We start from the raw sequence: 23,328 nt of genomic DNA on the forward strand, positions 1-23,328 counted from the left end.
TGCTGATAGAATTTAGGTAGCCTTGTTCTCAAATTAGCTTTGTTAAAATCCCCAGCTACAATAAATGCAGCCTCAGGATACATGGTTTCCAGTTTGCATAAAGTCCAGTGAAGTTCCTTGATGGCCGTCTTGGTATCCACTTGCGGGGGGGATATACACAGCTGTGACGATAACCGAGGAGAGTTCTCTTGGGAGATAATCCGGTCGGCATTTGATTGTGAGGAATTCTAGGTCAGGTGAACAAAAGGACTTTAGTTCTTGTATGTTGTTACAATTACACCATGAGTCGTTAATCATGAAACATACACCACCGCCCTTCTTCTTACCATCGAGATGTTTGTTCCTGTCGGCTCGATGCACTGAAAATCCCGTTGGATGTACGGACTCTGACAACATGTCCCCAGCTGGCAATGTTCCCGTGAAACAGAGTATGTTACAATCCCGGATATCTCTTTGGAAAACAACTCTTGTCCTTATTTCGTCGACTTTGTTAACTAGGGACTGGACATTAGCAAGTAATATACTGGGAAGTGGTGGGTGGTGTGCTCTCATCCGAAGCCTCACTAGAAGACCGCTCCGGCACCGTCTCCTCCGACCGCGTTGTTTTGGGTCGGCCTCTGGAATCAGTTCAAATGCCCTGGGAGGTGCAGACAAAGGATCCGCTTTGGGAAAGTCGTATTCCTGGTCGTAGTGCTGGTAAGTTGACGTTTGTCTGATATCCAATAGTTCTTCCCTGCTGTATGTAATAATACTTAAGGTTTCATGGGCTAACAATGTAAGAAAAAATACATTAAAAAGAAACAAAATACTGCACAGTTTCCCAAGGACTTGAAACGAAGCTGCCATCTCTATCGGCGCCATCTTGTAAAAAATGAGATCAACACTTTACATGTTGCGTTTTATATTTTTGTTCAGGATACAAAGTACACCTGATGTTAAGAGTATCACTTCGTCAGGTCACCTATACCATCAGGGCTCTTTTATTGTTGGTTGCGTTTCATTCATTCAGGTGTTTTAGTGTCATATAAAGATTCAATCTTTTTTTTGGACTGGAACAACCAATAGTCAACACAGCAGTATATCCAATCCCATTGAGGCCTTTGTTCATATGCTGTAATGTCCATACATTTCCTCAACAAATTATCATTGGGTCAGTGACACTGGAGTGTTTTGTTATGGACCATAATGTTCTCCTCCAAGCTAGATGGCCGTCATATCCATCCAGATTAGATGGTTACATTCAAGACAACGGTTGCTATTATTGATCTGTTTGTATGTGTCAGCAGAGTGATTTGACTCATTTTATATATTTATATTGTATTTTAAATTTGTGTGACTGTTCTTGTCTATCAGTATATCAGTGTTTTGTTACTTGTCATGTTTTGGACTTTAGTTCTTGTATGTTGTTACAATTACACCATGAGTCGTTAATCATGAAACATACACCACCGCCCTTCTTCTTACCATCGAGATGTTTGTTCCTGTCGGCTCGATGCACTGAAAATCCCGTTGGCTGTACGGACTCTGACAACATGTCATTTTATATATTTATATTGTATTTTAAATTTGTGTGACTGTTCTTGTCTATCAGTATATCAGTGTTTTGTTACTTGTCATGTTTTGTGTGGGGGGGGGGTTGTGGACCCCAGGAAGAGTAGCTGCTGCTTCTGCAAATGCTAATGGGGATTCTAATAAATAAATATAAAGGTGCATTTTTTTATTTTGAAATAATTGCTTCCCCCGAAACTTCACACTCATGTGCCGCCTATGAGAGAGTTGTATGTTAGCTTGTAGTCTATCTAGCTAATGTTGACACCTGGTTAGCATAACAGTTAAAATAAAATTCTAAATCAGACATACCAGTGATGAAATGATCAAAGCCGATCCTGTACTGACAGCTGTCTAGGTTCAGGTCTTGACGGGCAAAAAAATGTTTCTTCGCTTTTCTGACAGTTCTTGAGTCTTATCTCCTTGATGTTTCATGATTCTGGGTAATCTGTAAAAAAAAAAAATATTTTGGCCCGTTGTCTTTCCTGCCTTGTTAGAGCAGGCAAATACGACAGAAATTGACCATGGTGATAAATGAAGTAGGTGTAGGAACTGTTATCATGCAGCTTGGGGTGGCCACTCGGCTGTTGTCGGGTTAATTTATGCAGTGGTCTTCCAACATGGCCGCCATGAGGCATCATACGTCACCTGGCAACCCTCTATAGAACTCCCCAGAAAACACTTAATTAAATGGTACTTACAGAGCATTCGGAAAGTATTCAGACCCCTTCACTTTTTCCACATTTTGTTACTTATTCAAAAATTGATTAAATTGTTTTTTCCCCTCATCAATCTACACACAATACACCATAATGACATCACAATACCCCATAATGACATCACAATGCCCCATAATGACATCACAATACACCATAATGACATCACAATACACCATAATGACATCACAATACACCATAATGACATCACAATACACCATAATGACATCACAATACCCCATAATGACAAAGCAAAAACAGGTTTTTATACATTTTTGCTAATTTATAAAAAATAAAAAACACAAACCTGTTTTTGCTTTGTCATTATGGGGTATTGTGTGTAGATTGATGAGGGGGGAAAAAAACATTTAATACATTTTTAAAATAAGTAACAAAATGGCTGTAACATAACAAAATGGGTTAAGTCCAGGTCTGAATACTTCCCGAATGCTCTGTACATAGCAATGTGTTAATATGTCTGTATGTTGACTAATAAAACACATTTTCCTGCATTTTTCTTGTTTTTCCTTAGACACACTTCCCCCAAAAACACGATTAATGACATTCTTGCAACAATATCAATGATGTTCGTACACCTACATCTTTACCGTAGACTGTAAGATGTTGACAAATAAATCCCATTTTCCATGTCTGTCTTGTGTTTCAGGGGGAAGTGTAACATTGCCCATTTCTCCGACATTTTTGCCGCCAGGGAGTTCAAAGCTCGCATCGACTCCTTTTTCTACATCCTGGGATACAATCCAGAGACCAGGTAAGCCTAAAAACCAATTTGTGCTTGATCCGAAAATGTGGTCCGAGGTGCCGTATGGATGTTGTGACCCGTGGAGGCACGCAGAGGCCAAATTGAGCTCACACCCTCTATACGGAGCGTCCGGACAACATTGGCCGGATCATTAATCCGCCATTACTGTATGTTGCTGCTCAGAGACCAAATAAGATCTTTCTTACTTTACTATACTACTGTATATACTGCACCAGGCCTACTGTAGCCAACTGTTTTAGTAGTAGTTAACACATCAAGCTACTTGCAGTTGCAGAGTAAAAAAAAAAAGTAATGAGAGAGAAATGGTCACAGTTTGATTGTGTGATGTTACGACCCAAATGTACCTTCTCCAGCCTCCACCTGGCCCATTCCACCCCTTTTCCTCTCCCATTGCAACTTTTTCCCCATCAATGTTATACAGTAATATTAGAAAGTGACTACAGATGAGAATTAGCTATCTAGCTAAATCTGGTGCAATGGTATGTTGTACATCGGATCGGCAACAGGCGGCCTCTGGGCCAAAACCGGCCCGCAACTATTTTTTTTATTTTTAAAATTGATCGGGATTGTATTTTTGGTTTAATGGAGCTCTCTCAACGCTCCTCGGAGCATGAAGTGGAGTGGCATGTGACTGACCATCAGCTGGCACTACCAGGCCTCAGGCTTGCCTGAGTGCAGGACCTCACACATTGTAGGTGTGTTTGTTCCCCCTATTAAAAAAGACAATCACCAGGAATTCAGCTAAAAATTAGTTTAATTTAGGAAAGATGTTCGCAAGTATTCCCACGAATAAAAGAGATGTTATCGTGTCTCAATGTAATCAAGGAGATGAAATGATTATTTTCGAATAGTCTCTTTTGGATCAGTTAGGGCCATTTAGATATTTTATTTAGAATTTTAGGACCCATTTAGGTATCCCCCCCAAAAAATATAAAACATTTATTTGATAACATTTTCAATTTGACCTTTACTGGTATAGCCCATATAAATAACAGATTCATAATGAAGTGTCGGTCCTATATCTAGGAGATACAAGAAAGATCAGGAAATATTTACAATATTACTTTTTTGGACCACACATATTTTTGGGGTTACAAAACAAACCTCCATACTGCCATTAGTTTGCATGGGTTACCTTCAGATGAAGGTTTAATATCTATATATACTTACTTACTTACCTACTGACTTTATTGTCCCCATGGGGAAATTTTGCTGCGTTTAAAGTGGCGTTTAAAATACAAAACAAAATTGACAATACAACTTTCATAACAGTTACATACCAATATATTTTTTTTTACATTTTAAAGACTAGCCTAGACTAGACTATATATATGTCCATACTTCCATTAGTTTGTATGGGTTACCTTCAGATGAATCCCGTGACACTTGTGGGGGTAGACAGTGTTCCCTCTACACGCCCGCGCACTTCCTCCAGGACCGCAGCGCAAAATATGTGTCATGCCGCGCAGAGACGTAAGAGGTTGAACTTCACTGAGTTCGCCCCATTAGTTTGCACTATATAGATTTTTTTATTTTTAATGTATGTGATCGAATCAACATTATATCAGCCTCTTTTCAATGCACCGAAACAAATCACATTTTTTGCAAGATTGAGTCTGTGATTTTATTGGCAGAGCCAGAGCGCAACGGAGTAGAATTCTATTGGCGAGGGGTAGCCCGCGAGTAAATGCGCTTTTCATATCAGAGCCGCGCATGTTGCACATTTGTTAATATTCCTTCCTAGTTAGTGAGTTATTGGCCCAGTTATAGATAAGTATAGGTCAATAATGGGGAGTTACTACTTCCTACAAGAGCACAAAACGTGTAGGCTACATCTCATGCTGTCTTTGTGAATGCCAGTCAGGTAAAAAGCGTATATCTTAATTAAAGGGGCAGTGTTGTATTTTGAGACATGCATGAATATGCAGATGGTTATCCTACATTGTCTAATTCTCTGTAGGGTAATAATAATACATTTTATTTTGTAAAGAAGTTTCTTGCATCATCATACAACACAATACAGTCACCTATTTGTCCCATGGTTTTACAGACCAAGTAAAAAATAATTAATGTCAAGCCCTTCATAATGTAAAAACGTTTTTAATAGTCTCATTCATGTAACATCACATATAGACTACTGTAGACTACTGAACACCACATATAGACTACTGTAGACCACTGAACACCACATGTAGACTACTGTAGACTACTGAACACCACATATAGACCACTGAACACCACATATAGACTACTGTAGACCACTAAACACCACATATAGACTACTGTAGACTACTGAACACCACATATAGACTACTGTAGACCACTAAACACCACATATAGACTACTGTAGACTACTGAACACCACATATAGACTACTGTAGACCACTAAACACCACATATAGACTACTGAACACCACATATAGACTACTGTAGACTACTGAACACCACATATAGACTATTGTAGACCACTGAACACCACATATAGACTATTGTAGACCACTAAACACCACATATAGACTACTGTAGACCACTAAACACCACATATAGACTACTGAACACCACATATAGACTACTGTAGACCACTAAACACCACATATAGACTACTGTAGACCACTGAACACCACATGTAGACTACTGTAGACCACTGAACACCACATATAGACTACTGTAGACCACTAAACACCACATGTAGACTACTGTAGACCACTAAACACCACATATAGACCACTGAACACCACATAGACTACTGTAGACCACTAAACACCACATATAGACTACTGTAGACCACTGAACACCACATATAGACCACTGAACACCACATATAGACTACTGTAGACCACTAAACACCACATGTAGACTACTGTAGACCACTGAACATCACATATAGACCACTGTAGACCACTGAACACCACATATAGACTACTGTAGACCACTAAACACCACATGTAGACTACTGTAGACCACTGAACACCACATATAGACCACTGTAGACCACTGAACACCACATATAGACTACTGTAGACCACTGAACACCACATATAGACCACTGTAGACCACTGAACACCACATATAGACTACTGTAGACCACTGAACACCACATATAGACCACTGTAGACCACTGAACACCACATATAGACTACTGTAGACCACTGAACACCACATATAGACTACTGTAGACCACTGAACACCACATATAGACTACTGTAGACCACTAAACACCACATATAGACTACTGTAGACCACTGAACACCACATATAGACTACTGTAGACCACTGAACACCACATATAGACTACTGTAGACCACTGAACACCACATATAGACTACTGTAGACCACTGAACACCACATATAGACTACTGTAGACCACTGAACACCACATATAGACCACTGAACACCACATATAGACTACTGAACACCACATATAGACTACTGTAGGCCTTCATGTAACACCACATATAGGCTCCTGTAAGCAATATCGTAGAAATCGAAAGCTATTTCCATGTGAAAATGTTTATGGGATTTGCTCCGTTGGTTTTGTTGTTAAGCCTACATTATGCTCCAATAGCCTATTGGGTACAGCCTCAGTGTTCACTGTGAACGCGCGTCAGAAGTTGCACCGAATTCTCACAATGTTATTGTTTCCGATCACAAGACACAATAAAAAATGTTCTCAGTGCCCCAAACAATTAGTGGGAACATGGAGCAAAACTGAGAATACCGTCGTGTTCGGATGCAACAGACGTTTTGGTGAGAAGACTGATTTTCGGGGACGCCTCATGGTCTGACAAACACCTCTGTAGCTTGGCCACCATTCACCACAGAGTGCCGGACTGCCGATTTATGCGGTTGCGGTGGATTGAGACGCCACCCACGCAAAAAAAAACAACTGATATCTCTATCTTAAACTGACAGATTTTGATGGGATTTTTTTTTATGTCTGTGACTCCAGTCTATGACTTGGGTGACTGGAGTATTTGACCATTTTTGGGGCCTTCCTCTGACACTGCCTGGTATAGAGGTGCTGGATGGCAGGAAGCTTGGCCCCAGTGATGTACTGGGCCGTACGCACTACCCTCTGTAGCGCCATTACGGTCAGATGCCGAGCAGTTGCCATACTAGGTGGTGATACAACTGGTCAGGATGTTCTCGGTGGTGCAGCTGTAAAACTGTTTGAGGATCTGAGGACCCATACCAAATCTTTTCAGTCTCCTGAGGGGGAAAAGGTGTTGTCGTGCCCACTTCACTACTGTCGTGGTGTGTTTGGACCATGATAGTTTGTGGGTGATGTGGACACCAAGGAACTGGAAACTCTCGCCCTGCTCCACTACAGTCATGATTGTCTGAGAAATTTTATTTACACAAAGATTGACCTCAAAGATCGCCATTTTTCCATTCACTATAATGGGGGATCCTTTTTTTCTGCTAACAATGCCTGCAATACCGCGGTCGGCCTACAACTTCCGTGGCTTCAATGAGAAGGGGCAGTCAGTCTCCCCCGGTCTGCAGCCTCGCGTTCAATTCCAATGTCCTTGTTTATTATAGACCAGACATTCGAGAGGGGAGATAAATGCTTTTCACTAGTTACCACAGCCGCAAAGTTAAAATTGTCTATATCGGGGAAAAAAATGTATTAAAACAAACATTTGCTTTTTTGCTCATAATTGAAAGTTAAGGTTAGCAGTGTGGTTAATGTTAGGTTTAAAATCTGATTTTAAGAGAAACACCTAGAAACAGGCGTGGTTTATGACTTTGCGGTTGTGACCACCGAGATGGGTATCCGTATCCTGCCTGCGTGTTGTCTCTCTGTGTGTGTGTGTGTGTGTGTGTGTGTGTGTGTGTGAGGTCGTAGCGCATGCTCAGTGGTGTCTGTGGTAGAAAACGGGAGCTCTCGGTGGGGACACGCTGTGAGGTCACAGCACCGGCTCAGTGGAAACCCCTCTCTGAGGCTGGAGCGAGAGCTTTGCGCCGTCCTCCATTTTGAGCACCTGACAATAGGTGGGAGAGGGAAGTGAGTCGGTTCACAACGACCACTCCGGTGCTACACAAACTGTCAACTAACGAGCCTTAGACTATTCTGTCACAAATGGACGACATGTTTGCAACTCGGAGGTAGGTTGATAAATATATTCATATGTTACGGTTTAATTCCGCGAGTAGTTTTGAGACAGACAGTCTGTCTGAGTAGTCGAGGCATCATCTGTTCTAGTGTAGCAAACCTGTTAATCCCGAATTAATTTAATTATACAGCCCGAGTGTTTTTGTTTTGTTTTTGTCCCGGATATCAACAGAAGATGTCTGACTATAGTTTTAATTTAGACAACAGCATAATGTTATCGGATACATAGTATTCGTGAAAGGTGCATATCCCTGCCAGAGTTTCCATGCATAAAGGTACATCGCTGGGCGAACGCACTACATTGGAAGACAATTAGCGTAACGGAACATGAAGGCGAGATCTACCGTTTCCATAATCATATTATAAGCAAGCTAACTTTTTTCATCACCTTTTTGTTGTTGTTACCTATAGGAGAAATGAGAACAGAAGCAAGGCTTGTGGCTGACTCCATTTTGCAGTAGTCCACTCTGTCTGTTTCTCGTGTTTACAATCGAGCCGACATGGCAGCCCAGGGAAGCTTTGTGCACACACACACACACACACACACACACACACACACACTCCACATATAATCATGTCAAAGAAATACTTAATGTTGTTGGTGTTTCAGTAGACTGTGTGGTTGATTAGGAAAAGTAGTTTTTTTTATTTTTCTCGCACTGTTTTTTTTGTAATATTATGACAGCGTTGTAGTCGTGCGAGGATTGGACGGAATAGATGTTTGGGGCGGGATAAAGTTGCACCACGCTGGATCTGGACTGTTCTGTTATTGTTTCTGTTCAGGAAGTAACAACAGGAAGTAACAACAGGAAGTAACAACAGAAAGTAACAACAGGAAGTAACAATACAAAAGATGCCTGTTTTGCTCTTGCATGTGTCATTTTCTAGACATGAAATATGTTGGGACCCATTCCTGTTGTACAGGACATGGCTATCCAAGTTGTACTGACTCCTTACTCATCCGATACAAAAATAGACACAGGTTTGTGTCCGTTCGAATACTTATACTAGCGTACTACATACTTAAAACGGTATACTAAATGTCGGCGTTTGATCAAGTAGTATTCACTCGTCTTTTTCCGACTCAACAGCTGATAATAAGATAGTACTCCAAATGCTATGTTTAATCTAGTTCGCGATTGCGTTAACTATTTTCGAAATTTCACATACTATAAAACTGTATTTTTTTTCCTTCTTCCGCATGCTATTTAGTACGCTAGTATGGGTATTCGGACATAGACTGTTGATAGCTACATGTAATATCGCTCCATATTCAGGTTCAGGTATAATAATATGATAAAACATCAAATATGATCAGATATGACTTTCCTTGAATATTACTCATAACGTGCGTAGAGAAATGTACCCCTAATCCTTAACATATTTTTATTTTATTTTTTATATAAATGGATTTATGAATAAATAGGTTCATAAAAAAAAGTGTCAACTTTTCAACTCATTGATTCTTCCCTTTTTTAAAAAAAAAATATATATATAACGTTTTATAGATTTAAACTAAACCATCTATTGTCTTAATAGCAAAGTAATTATAGTTCATTTTCTTCAAGTGTTATGTATACCCCATATCTGAATAGCCAAATGTCATCTGTTCTCTTAGTTTTATTGACTAAAAGGTCTCATTAGACTTCCATACTCTGTCCTGACAAGTTTGTGGAGCTGTCAAACTGCCCACTTAACCCACTGTGGGGAATTTGGGACTTTACCTCTACAGTGCCTTCAGAAAGTATTCACACCACTTGCCTTTTTGCACGTTTTGTTTGGATTAAAATTGATTTAATTGGCATTTTATGTCTATGATCTACACCAAATATTATGTGAAAGAGAAATTGTAACCTTTGAAAAATAAATAAAAGGGAAATAAAACACTTAATATATTTTCAGTAGATTAGAATTCAAACCCCCTGAGTCAATACATGAATCACCTTTGGCAGTGATTACAGCTGTGAGTGTTTCTGGGTAAGTGTCTCAGAGCTTTCCACACCTGGATTGTGTAACATTAGCCTATTATTATTTTATAAATTCCAGAAGCTCTGTCAAATTGGTTGTTGATCATTGCTAGATAACCATTTTCAGGTCTTGCCATACATTTTCAAGTAGATTTAAGTCAAAACTGTAACTCAACCACTCGGGAGCATTCACTGTCTTCCTGGTAAGCAACTCCAGTGTAGATTTGGCCTTGTGTTTTAGGTTATTGCCCTGCTGAAAGGTGAATTAATCTCCCAATGTCTGGTGGAAAGCAGACTGAACCAGATTTTCCTCTAGGATTCTACATGTGCTTAGCTCCATTCCGTTTGTTTTATATCCTGAAAAAGAGAGAGACAGATTGGGAATTTAGCCTAGACACCCTACTCTTACAATAAGTGTTGGGATACCTGTTTAACGTCCCATCTGAAAGACAGCACCCTACACATGGCGACGTTCCTAATCACTGGGGCATTGGGATATTATACATTTTTTTGCATTTTTATAAATTTTTATACATTTTTTCCGTGTTGTGTTGGATTTGTCCCAAACATAACCCTTTGTATTCACAAATTGCCATCGATAAAATGTATATGTTTTCTGTAGCTTATGCCTGCCCATTCCATAACCCCACCGCCACCATGGGGCACTCTGTAAACCAACGTTGATATCAGCAAACCGCTCACCCACACAATGCCATATACATGGTCTGCAGTTGAGGCCGGTTGGACGTACTGCCAAATTCTCTAAATCGACGGTGGAGACAGCTTATGGTAAAGAAATTGACATTAAATTCTCTGGTAAAAGCTCTGGTGGACATTCCTGCAGTCAAGATGCCAATTGCACGCTCCCTCAAAGCTTTGAGACATCTGTGGCATTGTGTTGTGGCCTTTTATTGTCCCCAGCACAAGGTGCACCTGTGTACTGATCATGATGTTTAATCAGCTTCTTGATATGCCACACCTGTCAGGTGGATGGATTATCTTGGCAAAGTAGAAATGCTCACTAAGAGGGATATAAACTAATTTGTGCACAACATTTGTAGAGAAATTAGCTTTTTGTGCGTATGGGCAATTTCTGTGATATTTTATTTCAGCTCATTAAACATGGGACCAACACTTTACATGTTGCGTTTGTACACTGAAAAAAAAATGTGTTCCTCCGTTTTCTGCAATCACAGCCATCTGTACAGCACTTTGACATCGACTGATGTAAAAAGGGCTTGATAAATAAATGTGATTGAAAATAAATTTGATTAAACTCTGTAATTGTTTTAAAGTCACCATTGGCATAATGGTGAAATCCCTGAGCGGTTTCCTTCCTCTCTGGCGTTAGGAGGACGTCTTTGTAATGACTTGGTGCGTTGATACACCACCCCCAAAAAATTAAATAATAATTAAAATCTTCACCATGCTCAAAGGGATATTTAATGTCGGCTTTTTCAATTTTTCCCATCTACCAATAGGTGCCGCCTTTGAGAGGCATTTTTAAAACCTCCCTGGTATTTGTGGTTCAGTCTGTTGTAAATTCACTGCTCGACTGAGGGACCTTACAATTATCTGTATGTGTGTTAAACACTTTTATTGCACAATGCAACTTTATTATGTGACTTGTTAAGCTAATTTTGACTCCTGAACTTATTTAGGCTTATCATAACAAAGAGGTTAGTTATTGACTCCACTTATAGGGTATTGTGTGACACAAAATCTCTATTTAAACCATTTTAAATTCAGGCTGTAACACAAGATGTGGAAAAAGTGGTCCATAGACAATTTCTGAAGGCACTGTACATTTCACTTTATTGTATTTGTCCCTGGTGTTGCACCGGTCATTTTCTAAAAGGTTTCCACCTTCATGCTGTTGCACACTCCTAATGTAAGGTTTTAGTTGTGTAGTTATATTACATGGCCTGGTTGACTCATTAAATAAAGTGTTCATCATTTTAAGGACTACCTACATAGACCTTATATTCATGCATGTCTAACGCTTATACTCTCCACAGAGCTAGTATACAGTCTGCTCTCTCAGTGATAAACCCAATGAAGAGCTAGTATACAGTCTGCTCTCTCAGTGATAAACCCAATGAAGAGCTAGTATACAGTCTGCTCTCTCAGTGATAAACCCAATGAAGAGCTAGTATACAGTCTGCTCTCTCAGTGATAAACCCAATGAAGAGCTAGTATACAGTCTGCTCTCTCAGTGATAAACCCAATGAAGAGCTAGTATACAGTCTGCTCTCTCAGTAATAAACCCAATGAAGAGCTAGTATACAGTCTGCTCTCTCAGTGATAAACCCAATGAAGAGCTAGTATACAGTCTGCTCTCTCAGTGATAAACCCAATGAAGAGCTAGTATACAGTCTGCTCTCAGTGATAAACCCAATGAAGAGCTAGTATACAGTCTGCTCTCTCAGTGATAAACCCAATGAAGAGCTAGTATACAGTCTGCTCTCTCAGTGATAAACCCAATGAAGAGCTAGTATACAGTCTGCTCTCTCAGTGATAAACCCAATGCTCCGGTTGAGGGGGGGGGGGGGGGTACCCCTGGCCCTTGAGAGCAACGGCATGTGCAGGCTTTTGTTCCTGCCTAGCACTAACTGCTGTGCTGGAACAAAAAAAAAACATGCACAGCACACTATACACTGCAGCTCTCCAGGACCATGTTAGTACTGGGCTGGAACAAAAAAAACATGCACACTTTTGAAGGAGTTGGCCACCTCTGCTCTACTTGTATTGAACGTGTTGCTCCGGTGCTGGCCTGTTCTCTCGTCAGCAGGTCCAGTGTACCATGCTGCATCTGCATCTGTTTGTCAGATTTTATTACACTATGGAATATTACTCCCCCCCCTCTCTCTCCCTGACAACTGTCTGCTCTCTGTCAGAGAGAGAGTGGAATGGATGAAGGGATGGTGGAGGCCAGGGGAAAGGGGGATGAAGGGTGGAGAGGAGCGAAAGGGGGGGGGGGACAAGGCTTGCTGGAGGGGTGTGAAAGGGGAGTGAGGATTGGTGGAAAAAGCAAGAGGGTGGGGGGGGGGAATGTACGGGAAAGTGCGAGAGGGGGGTAAAACGTTTCTACCCGTCACAGTGAGGGCCAGGGTTGTGGTTGGAGGATTTTAACGTTACCACAGGGACCTAACAAGCTCAGGTTTCACCCTAGTCCAGCCAGCACTAACCCCAGCCAGCTCCAGTGATGGAGAGAGAGAGAGAGAGGGAACGTTTCTGCTTTCAAATATCACTCTTGACAGTTTCTGGGCTTCTTCCTCTACCCCGTAGCAGCTATCTGAGCTAGAGACTATACTATATGAAAAATCTATGTGCCGTTACCTAGGCAACGGAAGGGGGGGAAGGAGGCTTTTGAAAAGGAACATTTTGTCATTTTCTCTAATCCACTGCAGCTGGAGGGAGACGGCTCGGAGGAACACTATTATTATTACATGGCTAGGCGGCTGTTGCTATGGTTACCAACGTTTGTACGTTTGTGTAACCCACCAGCAGCCATTTTGCAGGCAGGCTGTGTCTCCTGGAATAGTCTGTATCAACCCTCCTTCTCCTCCGCCGCCGCCGCCTCCTCTTTAAGTGGGATTGCTGTTTTTGTTTCTGAATGCATCTCTTACAATACCAGCTTCAGGAAGAAAATAAAATCAGCTGAGGTGTTTCTGCCATGTTATAGCAAAACATATCCTAGAGAACACCCATTCTCTTTGTGCACAGAAGCATCTCTTCCATAGAAAAATGTAGCGATATCTTGAATTATACATTGCAACAAAATCTGCAACACACCTTTTAAAAAAAAATAAAAAATTTGACAAGTAAAATCATTCCCACCCAACAATGGGAGGTTTCCATCGAGCAAACAAACTCTTTGTTAGCCGCGGTATTGACATGATTGGTTACCTGTTCTATAATAAAGACAAGATGTCTCACCTTGGTTTTGCCGGACCTTCAGTGTCTGCACGCTTTTGGTCCAGCCAGACAATGATTCCCTCAAGGGGGACAGGAACTAGTCATTGCTCTGAGCTGGTCCTGTAACACCTGAAGTACCTATCTTCTTTGTTGTGATCTAACGACTTATTCTCTCTGTCTACCAGGCGACTAAACAGCACACAGGGGGAGATCAGAGTTGGGCCCAGTCACCAAGTAAGTGTTTTTACATGTATTATTATAGTAGCTGTCCAGTGTTTTTACATGTATTATTATAGTAACTGTCCAGTGTTTTTATGTATTATTATAGTAATATTATAGTAACTGTCCAGTGTTTTTACATGTATTATTATAGTAGCTGTCCAGTGTTTTTACATGGATTATTATAGTAACTGTCCAGTGTTTTTATGTATTATTATAGTATTATTATAGTCGCTGTCCAGTGTTTTTACATGTATTATTATAGTAGCTGTCCAGTGTTTTTTACATGTATTATTATAGTATTATTATAGTAACTGTCCAGTGTTTTTACATGTATTATTATAGTAACTGTCCAGTGTTTTTATAGATTTCTATGAAAAATATGACCTGTAATTTATTACAATATAAAGTGAAATAGATTAATTTATAGTTGGATGACTTACAATTTGTAAACATTTCCCAACATTCTCCTTTTTAGAGATATTTAAACCATAGTGCTTTGCAACATGTTGTTCACACAGCCACTCTTGTTAGATGGTGATGAAAAGCATTTGAAAGCTGATATTTCACAGGCTAGTCTTATGGTGCTATTTGTAGTGTGATTGACACCCCCCCCTCCTCTTCCTCCTCCTCCTCCTCCCTAATTAGGCCAAGCTTCCTGAGCTGCAGCCCTTCCCCTCCGAGGCCCCGGGGGGCCTGGGTCAGGCAGTAACAGAGAATGAGGAGCTAGTGTGGATGCCAGGGGTCAACGACTGTGACCTGCTCATGTACCTCAGGGCTGCAAGGTGAAACCTGACTCATAACCTTTGACCCTACTGTCTGGAGAGATGATAATTCTATACCCTTTGCCTACTGTCAACTTGCCTCAGAGCTGCTAGGTGAGCTCAGGAGACATGACCCTGCTCCATGTCAGAAGGGAATAGTCCAATAGAGTACCACAGTATGAATTATAATACCCATAAAACCTAGCGGTCAAACAGGGAAATGGTTCCACTTTTAGTTTTTTCCACCATGGGGGATTTTTAGAAACACTTAAAATACTGTCAGTTTGTTCATGTCGGTTTACCCTGGCGTGATGTTTTGATAACCGTCCGAATCTCTCTAGGACAAGGTGACTTTTATCAATATATTTGCTTGTAACCGCTAGGTTTTATGGGTATTATGATACCTCCTCTGTGGGGCCCTATTACCCACGTCCCACTGCCAAGCCCATGTAATCTGTACTGAGCTGGCCTACATACCAGACATCAGTGTGAAACAGGGTCCTAGAGTCCTAGATGTATTGGAAGGTATATAACAATATTTAAAAAATGATTGATCTTTGCTGACTTAAGGTTGGACATGCAGTTGTCGTTTTTTTTCTCTCTCTCTCTCTCTCTCTCTCTCTCTCTCTCTCTCTCTCTCTCTCTCTCTCTCTCTCTCTCTGTGACTTGCATTGTAGTTTGTTAGGTGTCAGATAGACGTTTCTCCATCTGTTAATGTCTGCTTTCCAGGAGCATGGCTGCCTTCGCTGGGATGTGTGACGGAGGTTCTACAGAAGACGGTTGCTTAGCAGCCTCGCGAGACGACACCACACTCAACGCACTTAACACGGTAACTAGCTTTTTATACCCGCGCTGGCATGTTGGTCATTTAGCAGACACTCTTATCCAGAGCGACTTAGTCATAGTATCAGTACCTCTACTTTACATAAAGTGACGGGGGGGGGAAATCCTTTGTTTGTCTAAAGTAAGGGGACTGATGCAGTGACTTATGTCGCTCTGGATAATGTTGACTTGACATGTTGGTGTGTCGCTCTGGATAATGTTGACTTGACATGTTGGTGTGTATCTCTGGATAATGTTGACTTGACATGTTGGTGTGTCTCTCCTCTGGATAATGTTGATAATGTTGACTTGACATGTTGGTGTGTATCTCTGGATAATGTTGACTTGACATGTTGGTGTGTCTCTCCTCTGGATAATGTTGATAATGTTGACTTGACATGTTGGTGTGTATCTCTGGATAATGTTGACTTGACATGTTGGTGTGTCTCTCCTCTGGATAATGTTGATAATGTTGACTTGACATGTTGGTGTGTATCTCTGGATAATGTTGACTTGACATGTTGGTGTGTCTCTCTGGATAATGTTGACTTGACATGTTGGTGTGTATCTCTGGATAATGTTGACTTGACATGTTGGTGTCTCTCCTCTGGATAATGTTGATAATGTTGACTTGACATGTTGGTGTGTGTCTCTGGATAATGTTGACTTGACATGTTGGTGTCTCTCCTCTGGATAATGTTGATAATGTTGACTTGACATGTTGGTGTTTATCTCCTCTGGATAATGTTGATAATGTTGCCTTGACATGTTGGTGTGTCTCTCCTCTGGATAATGACTTGACATGTTGGTGTGTATCTCTAGATAATGTTGACTTGACATGTTGTGGGGTCTGTGTGTGTGTGTCGATGAAAGCAGTTGGTATACAGGCTTAATGTAAATGAATCAAGAAAATGTAATAAATAATGCAACGTTTAACATCTGTCTCTAACTGTAGTTTATACAGTCAGTCACCTTATGTTATTTTTGTTGTTGTTGTTGTCCATAGATAAAATAAAAAGTAAATTTCTATAAAATATTCTGAATGTTGAACTGCCATGTTTCCCCCTCAGCTCCACGAGAGCAGTTATGATGCAGGCAAGGCCCTACAGCGGCTGGTGAAGAAGCCTGTTCCAAAACTCATAGAGAAGTGCTGGTCAGAGGACGAAGTGGTAAGACACTCATTATTATTATTATTATTATTGTTTATTATTATTGTTTATTATTATTTGATCACCTTTGACCTCCAGATAGGACGTTTTGGCATCAGAGCTGGGTTTAAATAGTATTTATTTTCTTTCAAGCTGTACTTGATTGAGCTTGCCTAGCACAATGTCCACAATACAGTTGTATAGGCCATATTGTTCGTATGCTCCAGTGGCTTATTATGGGTTACTGTGGTTGTCTTTAGAGGGAGCTGTTGAGACAGAGGTTCTGCTGTATTGCTGCTGGTTGGGCCCGCCACCATTAAAAAAATAAGTATTGAGAGCAGCTGCATCCTGTTTATCGCCTGCAGAAAAAAAATCTTCAGCTTGGAAGAAGTTGTGTGTGTGTGTGTGTGGTGTGTGTGTGTAAGGAAGAAGGAAAATATTGAGAGCCTGTATCGTTGTCCTCCATTTAGATTCCAATATCAATGCACCTGGGGATAGAACGTTCTGGTATTAGAATACACTACATGGCCAAAGGTATGCGGACACCTGCTCGTCCAACATCTCATTCCAAAATCATGGACATTAATATGGAGTTGGTCCCCCCTTTTGCTGCTATAACAGCCTCCACTCTTCTGGGAAGTCTTTCCACTAGATGTTGGAACATTGCTGCTATAACAGCCTCCACTCTTCTGGGAAGGCTTTCCACTAGATGTTGGAACATTGCTGCTATAACAGCCTCCACTCTTCTGGGAAGGCTTTCCACTAGATGTTGGAACATTGCTGCTATAACAGCCTCCACTCTTCTAGGAAGGCTTTCCACTAGATGTTGGAACATTGCTGCGGGGATTTGCTTCCATTCAGCCACAACAGCATTAGTGAAGTCGGGTACTGATGTTGGGCGATTAGGTCTGGCTCGCAGTCGGCGTTCCAATTCATCCCAATGGTGTTTGATGGGGTTGAGGTCAGGGCTCTGTGCAGGCCAGTCAAGTTCTTCCACAGCGAACTCGACAAACCATTCTGTATGGACCTTGCTTTGTGCATGGGGGCATTGTCATGCTGAAACAGGAAAGGGCCTTCCCCAAACTCTTGCCACAATGTTGGAAGCACAGAATCGCATAGAATGTCTTTATGCTGTAGTGTTAGTATTTCCCTTCACTGGAACTAAGGGGCCCGAACCATGAAAAACAGCCCCAGACCATTATTCCTCCACCAAACTTTACAGTTGGCACAATGCATTGGGGCAGGTAGCGTTCTCCTGGCATCTGCCAAACATAAATTAGTCTGTCAGACTGCCAGATGCTGAAGTGTGATTCTTCACTCCAGGGATGGCGTTTCCACTTTGTTCCTGAGTGCTATGGAGCAGGTTTTTATCAAGGATCTCTCTGTACTTTGCTCCGTTCCCTCGATTCTGACTAGTCTTCCAGTCCTTGCCACTGAAAAACATCCCCACAGCATGATGCAGCCACCACCAAGCTTCACCGTAGGGATAGTGCCAAGTATCCTCCAGATTTGACTCTTGGCATTCTGGTCATTAGACCAGGTAATCTTGCTTCTCATGGTCTGAGAATCCATTAGGTGCTTTAGGTAACTCCAAGCGGGCTGTTGTGCCTTTTACTTAGGACTGGCTTCCATCTGGCCGCTTTACCATAAAGGCCTGATTGGTGGAGTGCTGCGGAGATGGTTGTCCTTCTGGAAGGTTCTCCCATCTCCTCAGAGGAACTCTAGAGCTCTGTCAGAGTGAACATCGGGTTCTTGGTCACCTCCCTGACCAAGGCCCTTCTCCCCCGATTGCTCAGTTTGGGACGACGGCCAGCTCTAGGAAGAGTCTCGGTGGTTCCATTTAAGATTGATGGAGTCCACAATGTACTTGGGGACCATAAATGCTGCAGAAATGTTTTGGTACCCTTCCCCAGATCTGTGCCTCGACACAATCCTGTCTCTGAGCTCTACGGACAATTCCTTCGACCTCATGGATTGGTTTTTGCTCTGACATGAACTGTGAACTGTGGGACCTTATATAGACAGGTGTGTGCCTTTCCAAATCATGTCCAATCAATTTAATTTATCACAGGTGGAGTTCAATCAAGTTGAATTAACTTCTCAAGGATGATCAATGGAAACAGGATGCACCTGAGCTCAATTTTGAGTCTCATAGCAAAGTGTCTGAATACTTATGTAAATAAGGTATTTCTGTTTCTATTACATTTTTTTAATAAATTCTGATAACATTTCTAAAAGCGTGTTTACGCTTTGTCATTGTGGGGTATTGATGAGCAAAAAAAAAAAAAGTAATACCTTTTCAAAATGTGGAAAAAGTCAGGCCATGCTGAGATGATCAGTGTGTGGTGTCAGGGGGTCAGTTCTCGCCACGCCACCGAGGCTCGCTCGCAGTTCTCTCACAGGCCAATCGCAGGCCTCTTATCGCATAGGCGTCCTCTGCAGAGAGTAGCCAGATATGTTTTCCTACTGCCTGAGGAGGTAGTCTGTTGTAAGGTTGTGAGCCCTCCCTATGGTGTCCATAGCCCAGCCAGCCACCTAGCCACTCAGTCAGTACCTAACCATCCAAGGACACTGCCTGCTCACTCCTTCATTCCTTCCCAGCCTCCCTCCTCCTCTCCCATCAACTCTCCCTCTCTCCCTCCCTTCACTCCCAGTGAAGTGATGTGATTTCCATTTGGTCTTTTGCAGCCCCACACACAGCCTTGAGGGACAGGTGTAAATTTACCCCGACCTTGATGCAGACACACACGCTCAGACATCGACCCTATTGGCCTGGCTGCTCCCTCGTTTTAAATACTCCTCTCACCCTCCAGGACGAGCCTCATTATTTCTTCCTGCTCTCTTTTCTTCCTCCCTTCTTCCTTTTGAAGTGGGCGTAACAAGTGACAGTGGGGGGGGCTGTGGAGATGACAGAATCAGCCTGTCTGCAGGGTCACTTGTTACCTCCCTCCCTCACTCTCTCGCCACCTTCTCCGTCTGTCTCTCTATCTCTCTCCCCCTCTATCTCTCTCCCCCTCTATCTCTCTCCCCCTCTATCTCTCGCCCTCTATCGCTCTCGCCCTCTATCGCTCTCGCCCTCTATCTCTCGCCCCCTCTATCTCTCGCCCCCTCTATCTCTCGCCCCCTCTATCTCTCGCCCCCTCTATCTCTCGCCCCCTCTATCTCTCTCCCCCTCTATCTCTCTCCCCCTCTATCTCTCTCCCCCTCTATCTCTCTCCCCCTCTATCTCTCTCCCCCTCTATTTCCCTGCAGCTGCTGCTACATAGAACACAGGTCTCATCTCTGCTACCTCTCATTTCACTAACCCACAGGTCTCATCTCTGCCACCTTTTCACTGCTTTTTGAAATAGTCACACATATTCTCCCTACAATAATCTGAAATAGTCACATATATTCTCTGCAGCACTCAGGCATATGACAGCCCGCTTGGAGCACCTAACTGATGAAACCAAGATTGAACTCTTTAGCCTGAATGCCAAACGTCACGTCTTGTGGAAACCTGGCACTATCCCTACGGTGAAGCATGGTGGTGGCAGCATCATGCTGTGGCGATGTTTTTCAACAGCAGGGACTGGTAGACTAGTCAGGATCGAGGGAAAGATGAACGGAGAAAAGTACAGAGAGATCCTTGATGAAAACTTGCTCCAGAGCACTCAGGACCTCAGACTGGGGTGAAGGTTCACCTCCAACAGGACAACCACCCTAAACACACAGCCAAGAACATGCAGGAGTGGCTTCGGCACAAGTCTCTGAATGTCCTTGAGTGCCCAAACCAGAGTCCGGACTTGAACCCGATCGAACATCTCTGGAGAGACCTGAAAATAGCTGTGCAGCGATGCTCCCCATCCAACCTGACAGAGCTTGAGAGGATCTGCAGAGAAGAATGGGAGAATCTCCCCAAATACAAGTGTGCCAAGTTTATAGCGTCATACCCAAGAAGACTCGAGGCTGTACTCGCTGCCAAACGTGCTAAAACAAAGTACTGAGTAAAGGGTCTGAATATTTATGTAAATGTGCTAATTAAATTTATATATATATATATATATTGGTGGTGGTTGTTGGGGTCGTGTTTTTTTTTTTTAAATACAACACGACCCCAACAACTACCACCACTACTACTACCACTACCCCTACTTCTACCACTACCTCCACTACATCAGCTGATGTCACAAAGTGCTGTACAGAAACCCAGCCTAAAACCCCAAACAGCAAGCAATGCAGGTGTAGAAGCACGGTGGCTCGGGAAAACTCCCTAGAAAGGCCAGAACCTAGGAAGAAACCTAGAGAGGAACCAGGCTATGAGGGGTGGCCAGTCCTCTTCTGGCTGTGCCGGGTGGAGATTATAACAGAACATGGCCAAGATGTTCAAATGTTCATAAATGACCAGCATGGTCAAATAATAATAATCATAGTAGCTGTCGAGGGTGCAACAAGTCAGCACCTCAAGAGTAAATGTCAGTTGGCTTTAAATAGCCGATCATTGAGAGTATCTCTACCGCTCCTGCTGTTTCTAGAGAGTTGAAAACAGCAGGTCTGGGACAGGTAGCACGTCCGGTGAACAGGTCAGGGTTCCATAGCCGCAGGCAGAACAGTTGAAACTGGAGCAGCAGCACAGCCAGGTGGACTGGGGACAGCAAGGAGTCATCATGCCAGGTAGTCCTGAGGCATGGTCCTAGGGCTCAGGTCCTCCGAGAGAGAGAGAGAAAGAAAGAGAGAATTAGAGAGAGCATACTTAAATTCACACAGGACACCGGATAAGACAGGAGAAATACTCCAGATATAACAGACTGACCCTAGCCCCCCGACACATAAACTACACATAAACTACTGCAGCATAAATATAAATACTACCACTACTACTACTACCACCACCACTACCACCACCACTACTACCAGTACCGCTACCACTACTACTACCACCACCACCACTACCACCACCACTACCACCACCACTAATACTACTACTACTACTACCACCACCACTACTACCAGTACCGCTACCACTACTACTACCACCACTACCACCACCACCACCACCACTACCACTACTACCACCACTAATACTACTACTACTACCACTACCACCACCACTACTACCAGTACCGCTACCACTACTACTACCACCACTACCACCACCACTACCACCACCACTAATACTACTACTACTACTACCACCACCACTACTACCAGTACCGCTACCACCACTACCACCACCACCACCACCACTACCACTACTACCACCACTAATACTACTACTACTACCACCACCACTACCACCACCACTACTACCACCACTAATACTACTACTACCACCACCACTACTACCACCACTAATACTACTACTACTACTACCACCACCACTACTACCACCACTACTATCACCACCACTACTACCACCACTAATACTACTACTACTACCACCACTACCACCACCACTACTACCACCACCACTACTATCACCACCACTACTACCACCACTAATACTACCACCACTAATACTACTACTACCACCACCACTACTACCACCACTAATACTACTACTACTACCACCACCACTACTATCACCACCACTACTACCACCACTACTACCACCACCACTACTACCACCACTAATACTACTACCACCACTACCGCTATCACTACTACCACCACCACTACTACCACCACTACCGCTATCACTACTACCACCACCACTACTACCACCACTAATACTACTACTACCACCACCACTACCACCACCACTACCAAATCAAATCAAATGTATTTATATAGCCCTTCGTATATCAGCTGAAATCTCAAAGTGCTGTACAGAAACCCAGCCTAAAACCCCAAACAGCAAGCAATGCATGTGAAAGAGGCACAGTGGCTAGGAAAAACTCCCTAGGAAAAACTCCCTAGAAAGGCCAAAAACCTAGGAAGAAACCTAGAGAGGAACCAGGCTATGAGGGGTGGCCAGTCCTCTTCTGGCTGTGCCGGGTGGATATTATAACAGAACATGGTCAAGATGTTAAAATGTTCATAAATGACCAGCGTGGTCAAATAATAATAATCATTGTAGTTGTCGAGGGTGCAACAAGCACGTCCGGTGAACAGGTCAGGGTTCCGTAGCCGCAGGCAGAACAGTTGAAACTGGAGCAGCAGCATGGCCGGGTGGACTGGGGACAGCAAGGAGTCATCATGCCAGGTAGTCCCGAGGCATGGTCCTAGGGCTCAGGTCCTCCGAGAGAAAGAAAGAAAGAGAGAAAGAGAGAATTAGAGAGAGCATATTTAAATTCACACAGGACACCGGATAAGACAAGAGAATACTCCAGATGAAACAGACTGAC

General features: G+C 42.6%; 1 protein-coding gene across 6 annotated transcripts in view; it reads left to right on the top strand.

Annotated features, from left to right (window-relative positions):
* LOC115168705 (arginine-glutamic acid dipeptide repeats protein) overlaps positions 1-23,328 on the top strand; it is a 361,211-nt gene that overhangs the window by 249,248 nt on the left and 88,635 nt on the right. For 5 of the 6 annotated variants that reach the window (XM_029724206.1, XM_029724208.1, XM_029724209.1 and 2 more), the window contains exons 6-10: positions 2,932-3,036; positions 14,235-14,283; positions 14,917-15,053; positions 15,762-15,861; positions 16,925-17,023. In XM_029724206.1, the coding sequence (XP_029580066.1) occupies positions 2,932-3,036; positions 14,235-14,283; positions 14,917-15,053; positions 15,762-15,861; positions 16,925-17,023 (490 nt within the window). Of the gene's footprint in view, positions 1-2,931; positions 3,037-7,903; positions 8,158-14,234; positions 14,284-14,916; positions 15,054-15,761; positions 15,862-16,924; positions 17,024-23,328 lie in introns of those variants that run through there. The other variant, XM_029724212.1, reaches the window with a different exon arrangement.

Source organism: Salmo trutta, chromosome 30 (genome assembly GCF_901001165.1).
Source record: "Salmo trutta chromosome 30, fSalTru1.1, whole genome shotgun sequence".
In the NCBI taxonomy this organism is placed as follows: Eukaryota; Metazoa; Chordata; class Actinopteri; order Salmoniformes; family Salmonidae; genus Salmo; species Salmo trutta.